The sequence below is a fragment of the Hippocampus zosterae genome, chromosome 18 (genome assembly GCF_025434085.1).
Source record: "Hippocampus zosterae strain Florida chromosome 18, ASM2543408v3, whole genome shotgun sequence".
NCBI classification, from domain to species: domain Eukaryota; kingdom Metazoa; phylum Chordata; class Actinopteri; order Syngnathiformes; family Syngnathidae; genus Hippocampus; species Hippocampus zosterae.
The window spans coordinates 10,767,147-10,777,169 of record NC_067468.1 but is presented as its reverse complement, the minus strand read 5'-3'; the positions used below and the strand labels follow the sequence as shown (position 1 = coordinate 10,777,169).

General features: G+C 42.6%; 2 protein-coding genes across 3 annotated transcripts; one reads left to right on the top strand and one right to left on the bottom strand.

The window, feature by feature from the left end:
* Positions 1 to 71: 71 nt before the first annotated feature.
* Positions 72 to 4,815, bottom strand: LOC127591617 (surfeit locus protein 4). Of its 2 annotated transcripts, XM_052051883.1 has the most exons (6): positions 4,653 to 4,815; positions 2,813 to 2,999; positions 2,196 to 2,272; positions 2,061 to 2,104; positions 1,783 to 1,969; positions 72 to 1,492 (listed from the first exon to the last, which is right to left on the bottom strand). In XM_052051883.1, exons 1-6 carry the CDS (start codon positions 4,803 to 4,805, stop codon positions 1,226 to 1,228), a joined length of 915 nt encoding a protein of 304 aa, XP_051907843.1. In that variant the 5' UTR covers positions 4,806 to 4,815; the 3' UTR covers positions 72 to 1,225. The 2 variants fall into 2 exon arrangements, with proteins under 2 accessions (XP_051907843.1, XP_051907844.1); XM_052051884.1 differs by lacking the exons at positions 2,813 to 2,999; positions 4,653 to 4,815 and adding an exon at positions 2,739 to 2,804.
* On the top strand, positions 4,655 to 9,976 carry psmd5 (proteasome 26S subunit, non-ATPase 5). The gene is made up of 11 exons (XM_052051881.1): positions 4,655 to 4,796; positions 6,046 to 6,308; positions 6,673 to 6,817; positions 7,239 to 7,352; positions 7,425 to 7,553; positions 8,167 to 8,276; positions 8,409 to 8,551; positions 8,630 to 8,821; positions 9,044 to 9,153; positions 9,220 to 9,360; positions 9,638 to 9,976. Exons 2-11 carry the CDS (start codon positions 6,136 to 6,138, stop codon positions 9,893 to 9,895), a joined length of 1,515 nt encoding a protein of 504 aa, XP_051907841.1. The 5' UTR covers positions 4,655 to 4,796; positions 6,046 to 6,135; the 3' UTR covers positions 9,896 to 9,976.
* The last annotated feature ends 47 nt before the right edge of the window (positions 9,977 to 10,023 follow it).

Sequence of the window (10,023 nt, the reverse complement as noted above, 5' to 3'; positions counted from 1 at the left end):
ACATCTGTCAATACATTTGCAGTCTTTTGGAACCATTTGAAGAGCTTGTCTTGATGTACAGTCACTCTGTATTTTATTGGTTTAGAATTTTATTTTCTGCCATAAATCTCCAAATTTGAAAAACAAAAACACAATATAAACTTTTGAAAATCAATACAATATTTTATTTTCCTGTAACTAAGGCAAAAAACACAAAGCAGAGAGAGGAAAAAAAACATCTGCTTAGTCCTCTTTGAGTTTGTAGATCGCAGAATATGGCATTCGACAAAACATAGCAAGAGCCACCTCCCACCTGTAACACCAAACCCTGCCCTTACATTATACACAGTTCACTCGAGATACAGAAGCAATGCGTCCTGGCTTCAACAATCATGATGTGATTTTACAATGGGGCATGGCAATTCGCCTTTTTTTTTTTTTACTTCATGTCAACCCTCCCCACACAACCGCACGACAAACATGGCTTGTCAGTCAGTTGTTTGGCTTGAGGGTACACAACTGAATGCAAGGCAGGACGTGACACCTGGAGAGTCCCAGTAAGTCACAGTCAATTACAGTAAGTGCCCCCACAATTCTCACTATGGACATGATCATCATCCCCAACTTAACTGCTTTTACTCCTCTTTGCAAAGTATGAAGGTCCATCATGCAATAGGAGTTCCCAAACTTCAAATTTTAATGTGTCCCCTGATTGTCAAGACTACATTTTTGGGGAGGGGAGGGGTCATCAAACAAGCAAAACTTTTTTCATAACATAAGGCCATTTTTGTTTCACCTCTGAGTTCCTAATCATTAATAAACTGACAACATATTTAGCAAAATTGGGATCTTGAGGAAAGTCATTGCAACTCTCAGGTCGACAAAAAGTTGGGGAAATCCTTATCCACGATGACGTCAATACAACAGGTTTGTCTTAAATTATTCACAGGACAAATAAAAGAATTTTACCTTGAAATATACGGGCCGATTTCACTTTCTTATCGTTGGGAATAGCAGACTGCTTTAGAATGAATACAACCATGTTCGAAGGAGAAGCATGACAAAGAAACAAGGTTGATCACCATGTAATGGTTTGGCCCAAAAAAAAAAAAAAAGAATTGATAACATATAGAGTAAACCCTGTGTATCCAGGTGAACCAACAGACAGAGCAAGAGGGATTGGGGGGTGTCTGAGTCCCGGTCGGTGGTGCTGTGTACAGTATTCGTTTGCTTTTTTCCCCTCTCCTTACCACTCTTTCTTTTTCTCGTCCATGGACACGCCGCCGGGCCCAAGGGCCACCACCAGCAGCAGGCCTCCAATGACAGAGGTGGTCTGGAAGAAGTCATACTTGAGGAAGTCATGCATGGGCTTGTAGGCAGGGATGGTCCAGAAGGCGTTGAAGTAGACGTTCATTGCCAACAGCCACAAGACGAGCGTCAGCGCCGCCAGCTTGGTCTTGAAGCCGATGGCCACCAGGATGATGAGGGCGATGCCCACCAGGTTTTGCAGGATCTGCAAATCAGAGGAAAAGTTCAAGGGGGTTGGGCTAAAAAAAATAATAATAATAATTAGAGCAACATTGTAGAATGCGGCGCCTGCTCCCAGCATTATTGGCTTGCAGCTAGCAGTTAGCCGCTAAGTGAGTGCGCCCCAGATAGGCTGCCACGAGCCATCGGACGACTTTCCAAAAGCATTTAAAGAGGAATATACACAATTAATTATTTTTGACGAGCCCCTATATTACTTGCGTAAAGAAAGGGGAATATTTGTAATTGAAATTAGCAGGCTGTGCGAGTACTCACAGAGAAGAAGCTGGTGTCATAATGGACCAGAGACATGAACATGAGAACCAGCAGAATGCGGCCGCCCAGCTGCATGTACTGTTTGGGCGAACTCTCGCCCATTGACGGCACGCCGGCAAACATGCTCTTCCCTTCTGAACGTGACTCGGCTAGCAGCAACAGGAGACCACCACCTAAGGCCAGGTTTCTTAAAGAGGAAGAGGAAAACTCAAAAAACTACAACAACAACAAAATAAATAAATAAATACATCGATAGATATTAATGTGTGGTGACTTACCTCATCAAAAATTTTACATCCCATAAAATGCTATAGGCAATAGTCTGGTGGGAAATTTAAAAAAAAACATATTTCAGATTAGATACAATGACTTTGTTCCACATTCACATTTGATGTCGCTGATGAATTTGTCACCTGTAGCGCAATTATGCCAAATAATCCAAAGCAGGCATGCTGTACAAAATTTCTACTGAGGATGAGGATGCAGCCGCCTGTTAGGAGACACAACAGGACAAAGGTGTTTAGAAAGACAGTGCAGTGCAATAGGATTCTTATTTTCTTGAGAAAAAGATGAAATAAATGCGTTTGTACGTACAGTAGATCAAGACTGTACACGGATGCCACGTTAGCTCTGCGAGATGACTATTAAATCAAGATAATGAAAAAAAACAAACAAAACAGCTGCTCAAATTCTACTTTGGCAGAACCCAACTATTTGTGACATGAGGGCCAATCAGCGACGGCCGCCTCAGTCCAACCTAAAAAAACGACAACGCGTAACGGTGGATCACCCGGCTTGTACGTTACAGAAAAAAACGCAGCCTACACAACGCGCAGCACGAAGCAAGCAGGCTTCACTATTTTGAGATATATACAATAAATAATTTGTTATTGGTCGTGCCTAGTGGCAACAGGTGCCAAGGAGTACAATTGAAAGCCGATAAAACTGCAACTTACGAAGAAGCTTCTGCGGCGCAACTCGTTTGTAAACTCGTACTTTCCGTTCTTGCACGATTTCGCCATCCACTCACCGAGCTGGCCTAATAGATTAATGAGCACGAATAACGTCGCCAGGAAGTAGCCACAGCTCCATGTGGCATCGATGTAGTCCCGCTGGTCATGCCACTGGAACCACATGCGGATGCCGTCCTCCAGGAAAGTGCTAATGAGACACAGACGTGCCAGGTGAGGCAAGTACTGTTTTGTCACCCGCAGGAACTATAAAAACAGGAAAGACATGAGAGAGAATGAGCAAGTCATTATAACAGGTTACTCGATCGTACTGCTTAACGGAGCCTTGACAACCAACAATGGTTGCTTTATGTCGGGCCGGTTTGTTGCGCTTAAAGAATTCTCCGCTGCCAAATTATGCGGCTGCAATTAAGTACCACGAACAGAGGAATCTGGTTGTCAGCTACAGTCATTACGCCACATGCTGGGGAACAAGTTATATAAATACATATAATTTACTGAGACAGAGTCTAGATGAGTTCAGTTTTTAGCAAGTGCAGTCCAGTCTGTTTCCTCAAACATTCAAGGTCATCTGATTCAAGAGTTACTGATCCATTTACTCCATACTTTTTGGGTAGAATTTTCTACAGTTGTCATTGTGCACGCTGAAAAGACAACAAGTCAAAGTTAACAACTCTAACTGATATGTTTCTCGTTAGAACGAGAAAGGCCTTGCCAAACCAGACACCTTTTTTGTTGTTCACGACGTTTGTGCAGTCAGGCTATCAGATAAGTATTGTTTTGTCTTGGACGAGGCAAGATGTCACATTAAAGGCGGACAATTACGAGACCCTGCCCAATCGTTGCATGCTTCCGTTGAGATTCAGACGACATAGGACATGTCACACGATGCGGGAAGACCAACTAAAATTGTGACGTGCCGGATTTTCGTTGTTGTTAAGCATCCCAGACGCCTCACGACCAATGGTCGAGTATCTCACACTACCCGAACTACGATGCGTCAAGACAATCCAAAAAACCGCTATGAGACACTATGTTTGTTTGACCCCATCGATTTACATTTCAGAGTGAACTGACAGCCCAGGGCCTAATTATGTTATATTTTCACCTAGGACGTTATTATAACGACATCACTGCTTCACTATTAGTCATCACCAATATGTTGTGTCTGAGAGACATTTATAACATCTAAAGTCTTGAAGTAGGCTAAATAAGTTAGCGCCCTGAGGTAAAGACATTTCTCATCCTAACGAGAAAGTTTAAGACAAGTATTATTTTAGATTACGAATAAAATATAGTATTTATCAATATAATAACATATTACTTCATAAAATTAATTTAAGCACTCATTTTACTCAATTCACCCAGAAGCAACATTACCAGTACTCCAGTCCACTGACGCAAGCGTGTATCCCCGCCCACTCCAAAATCCACGTCAGCAAAGACAGGGCCTGCCAGCCAATCAGATTGCAACAAGTCCCTCCATGACTACAGCGTGAGGCATGAATGGACAAAATGGGAGCCAATCCAAATGTTTCCACTAAATTGCCCCTGTTAGGAAGCTGTTATTTAAATTCCCATCCGTCTACTTTTTCATGTAGGACAATATAAAATGTACAAAATAGTGTAACATAAGCAGAGTTAAGTCAACGCCACTGTAATTTTCGCTTCAGCTCTGGACGTTAAGACGTGAAACATGATGAGTCCTCATAAATACACACGTATGCCCCCTTGAGAGTAGTTTTACCGTTCAAAAATGTAGCACCGAAAAAGGTGCCCACTAAGCCAAGAGTCAGTGGAACAACTGTAACCTGTAAATCGCTCAAATAAACCGGGTGACTTGAAAATCGCGTACAGTAGCATTATTGTTATTAAGAGCTAGAATTCTAGAATTCGTACCTCTTGAAACTGGCTTTTATCGCCTTGACCACATACCGACGCCGTCTGCATCCTGGCTGTACGGCAAACGACAACTTCTAACTTAAACGAAGTGCAAGTGGAGGAAGAAGAGTACCACACGACGGGAGGATTGCAACATAACTGGTTTGTCATGCTAATTACTCGACAAGGGGGCGAGTCGTTAATCTGGACGCTTGTCAGTAGGTATTTAAGCATCAGCATGTCATTTTTTTGTTCTCACCGAGTGAAAGGAAAAAGTAGGGTGCATCAGGGGCTAGCTCGCGTGTGCTAATAATTCAACTTGCCTGGTCTGCCACGTCTTCGGCCGTGCTCATGAGATCCTCCTGCCCCATGTTTGTCGAGCAAACGGGTGCTTAATACCAATTATAAAAGCTTTATACGATATACTTCAGAGGCCTTTTCTATGCTTGCTTGAGACTCCCTTCCGAGTTGACGTTATTTACTTAAAAAAAAGTCGTGTCTGCAGCCGAACTACTGCTCTGTGCAGCGATAAGGAAAGGCCGCCTCCGCCCCACAATGCACCGCGATTTGACGAGATCGGAGCAAGCAGCCTGGTCCTCCTCCCCGCTCACCCTGTACGGTTCTGCAACCGCGGTGTGCCACGTAGGCGCAAGCAACCTCGCCGGGAGTCTGACGCCGTGATTTGTTTTGTTTTCGTTTTTACTCGCTTGGACAAGCGCGTTATTAACCAGAAGTGGCAAAAATAAACACATCATGTATTTAAAGTCCATACACTTGCGGGAAAATGCGACAACCAGTTCTCAAAGGCGCATATTAGAAAACTGATCCTGGCAATATTATTTTAAACCAAGTCTTTTTTTAAAACAAAAATACTGCTAATAAATCAGTCTTTATTGCAACAAAGTTGTGTTTCACACTTTATTACAAATCACAGAAAACTGTAGCATCTTTTTATAAGTCACATTCCAGAGGTTACCTTCAGGACAACCGACGCAATACAGTATAGAAATACTGTACCCTGTTTAAATAGGAAATCAACTCACAAATTGTATGTTTTATGGGCACCCACTCGTCAAAACACGATATTGTGATTAATCTTGTGTTTGTGAAATATGAATTAAGCAGCAGAATCCACCAACGTTAAAAAGCAGACTAAAAGAAGGCAGTAATTTTTTGCAACGGTAAGAAAACATTTCTTAAAGAAACAAGCAACATAAAGAGAAATGTTTAAGATTTTTTTGCCCTCAAGAAAAACATCGGATGTTCAAAGAACTCTTCAAGGACAAAGAACATTTTAACGCTTTGTTTTAAGCAAAATCAATCTGTTCCCGAGCTAAGAATGACGATAAAAGAAACTATTTTCGTAGCTATTGAACAGGAAGGAAATGCAGTTATTGAATTCTGTCAACAGATGGCGATAATTGCTACTTTGTGTTTGCATCGTCTACCACAAAACGATGTAGAAGGAGGGTCGATGCTGTCCATGTAAACAGAAGACAGAATGGCCGCCTCTATCGAGAGTTTGCTGGAAGAAATTTCCAACACAGAAGAGCCGATTGAAGATCTTCAATGTCTTAAAACTGCACTTTTATCCATACCTTTGTGCGACTTGAGGGACTTTGTTAGCGGGCATCGCTTCGAAGTGATCTTCTCTTTGTTAAACTCCAATGAAAGGTTTGTATGAAACTATTTTTCCCCTGCCTGTCTATTGTTTCGATCATGTGGCTTTGTCGGTTTTCTGACATTCAGCGCAATTATTTATTATTGTCATTATGTATTGAAATATGAGCCAAGACTGACGTGTTACCTTTGATGTAACTGTACCACAATGTCATTATAAAACAAGAATAGCAATGGTGCAGTTTGAAATATTAATGAAATCTTCCTAAAATGGTTTTTGGACGTTGTGCTGCCGTCATTGCAATTATATAAATATTGAAGTGCCATTCATGGCTAGTGGTCCTTTCCATAATGGTTGTCATCAAAACGTGACAATTGGTACTCGTATTGAGAAGACTGACAAATTCTGCATTGACAGGGAGCAGGTTGAACTGTGCGTGGACATCCTCGAACGCATCTTAATGGCCTGCAGCCCCCTGCACGTGGTCCAGAACTACAGAGCTGAGCTGCAAGCAGGTCTGACGCACCCCAACGACACTGTCAAGATACTGACTTTGACTCAGGTAACCAGATTGTAGACAGTGCACAGTGATAATATTAATCGCACAAAAGAAATATATATTTTTTATTCCTTTTAAGATTCATTTTGAGTACCCAGTTGTCTGACTGAGCTGAGATTGACTAGTAACATGGTCAATATAAATAAATTCTATCGATCAATCTATCACAACAAATAGTTCTCTGGCCTGTTTCATACCCCCCAGCCCCTGGAAGAGCCTCTTGTAGCACCTCTACAAAATCATGATTTTTGAAAATATTTGTGTTTTTGGGGTCGCTTAAGGAAAAACCATTACATTTCAGCTTGAATAAAAATAACATAGGATAATTTTATTATTGTCAGAAGGGGTCACTTTGAACCTGAGCAATTTGCAGCACAAATCGCCAACTTCAGACACCTAACCTGTCGTCTTCGTTTCTTGTCAGGTGGGTAGGATGGCAGAGCACCCCGATGCCACGGTGGAAATCCTCAACAGTTGCGACATTATTGTAACTGTAATGCGCTCCATTGCGGCTGAGAACATGATGGTGGCGAAACAGGTAAGCGGCCACTTTGCAGTTTGCCTCCAATGTAACGTATTGATACTATCTAACACAAACTAATCCATGCAGGCCATCCAGTCCCTGTCCAAGCTAGGTCGTACCCAAACCGGTGTGAACAAACTTATTCTCAGCGACTTGGTGAACGTTCTGAAGGACGTGTTGACCGTGAGCGACGTCATCCGATACAGAGTCTATGAGGTACCGTATATGCAGAAAATGATGATTTGATCCCCTACTGAATTTGACGCCAAATAGATGATCAATGGTTTCATTAGCGCAATCAAAACTTGTATTCTTTACACTCTGCGAACAACTAAAATTAACACCAGCTCACTCACTAAAATATGAAACACTTCCTCATTTGTGTCTAAACGACTGTATTACAGTATACTGCCCCCGGTGGTCAAGTTGCACACAGTCGCCGTAATCTACAGTACCGTATATTAATCGTGTTGCGCAAACTGTTTCAATACTTACATTCTATTATATTGTACTGTGATTTTAATAAAGTCCAATATTATAGATGAGTGGTTTTGAAACGCTTCACATCAAGTATCACCAAAAAAAAAAAAAAATCACTCCCCTTTCACATTTTCATGCTCATCACTTGTACAACATTCCTTGAAAAATCACATTGGCCCATGAACTTGAGCTATTTTTGGAACAGGCCCACAGGCTACTCACGTGTTTCTTGGGGGCTATGTGGTATCTGTTGGCACCACGGTGATGACCCCAGCTCTATCGTATGTACGAGGATAACAATTACCTGTCAAAATGTTTCGTTTGATTTCGATTTGCTTTTTGTTCCCAGCTGGTTGTGGAGATCTTGTCGGAATCCTCTTGTTCACTTGGTTTTCATGCCTGCAGCGACATCATAAATCAGCTTATTGGAGAATTAACAGGAGATGATGTTTTAATCAGGTAATAAAGGCACATGGGGGAGGGCAGGGGGAGTCACTTTTCCATCAAATCCTTTAAGGTGATTTATTTGCAATGTATATCTTCCGAGTCGTTTTGCGGATTAAAATAATTGAGGTTGGAATTACTTTTTAGGGCCACGGCCATTGAGATGGTGAAGACTATTGCTCAAACTGAGCATGGCCGCAAGTACTTATACGATCAGAGTGTCATGAACAAGATTGCCAAGATGATGACAGACTCAGATATGGATCCTTTCTCTTCCTTGTATCTCCCCGGTAACCAAATACTCCCCTTTAGAATACTTCGTGTTGTATGGGAAGACTGCGTGCCTGATTGCCCGATGCTCTCTTCAGGTCTCGTGAAGTTTTTCGGCGTGCTCTCATCCATGCAAGGTCCGCAGCAGGTGTGCGAAGACTACCCGGTCTTCCGGAACAAAGTGTTTGAGATGGCCCTGGACACGGATCCCGTGTTGGTCGGCGTGGCTCTGGACACGTTGGGACTGTTGGGCTCTAATGTGGAAGGGAAGCAAGTGCTGCACAAAACAGGTGGGGTTGATTGCTCATCAATTACCGTTTTTTTTTTGTAGTACCAAAACAGATCTGTGAGTGGCAGCATCGTGCTGGTATAATCGCTTAGAGATGACCTTCAGTCGGGCCCTGGCTGAGTTTGAAGATGCGAAAAATGCTCAAATCTGCTCAGTTATCACTACATGTGAACATGGGAGGTTCAATGGTGTACACGATACTTAATTCTCTGTCTGACTTCAGGTGACGACTTTAAGTCGGTAATGTTCAGGATGAGCCAGATTGCCAGCACTGGTGCTACCGAGCTCCGTGTGCGCTGTTTGGAGGCCATTTCACATCTCCTTACTCTGCAGGTATGTTTGGCCTAAAGGAAGTTTTAGATTGGGGAGACTTTGGCAATGTTAATTCTCCCCCCCAAGCCAGAGCAGCAGACCGAAGACCTGCTGGCGCTGACTGAGTCCTGGTTCCACCTTTTGTCCAAGCAGCCCATTGACATGATTCGCAACATCAGCACTCAGCCCTTCCAGGAGCTGCATTGCAGTGCCTTACGAGTCTTCTCTGTAAGTGCCTTTATAAGTCCATCATCAGTTACAATAAATAGGCACCGACTTGAGGATCAGGGTGGATATTTTTCCAGTCGTGATATTAGCAATTGTCTTTGTGAGCGTGATTTAATATATTGAAATTCAAGTGTTCCATTCCACAATTTCAGTGCTTATTATTAAAAAAGAAAAAAAACGATAAAAGTAGGCTCTAACTTTACAAGGCATGTTTTATAGAAGAGCACAACACACAATTAGGTGAATTTTTGCTTAGCGACTGCCTTTTGTCTACCAGGCTGTCGCCGCTCAACCGTGGGGTCAGAGGTTGATGGTGAGCACGCCTGGTTTTATGGAATTCATCCTGGATCGTTCTACTGGTCAAAGCAAGGAGGCCAAAGATGCCAAGTTTGAGCTGGTGGGCTCCCTCTTGAGTTCGTCCAGCGCAGCGGAGATACTTGGCAGCCAGAATTACATCTCACTCAAGAGCTACCTGAGAGAAGGACCTTACTACGTGGCGGCGGTGGCTGCAGTCGGCACAGAAGGAGCCGAATGATGCATACCAGCCAAGCCGATGTTTACACGTGTGCCATTTTCTAATAAACCCTCTTTCTTGACATGAATAAATAACACTGCAGTACACACGACCTTGTAAATGCTTCAAATTAAATTCTCGCGCTTATT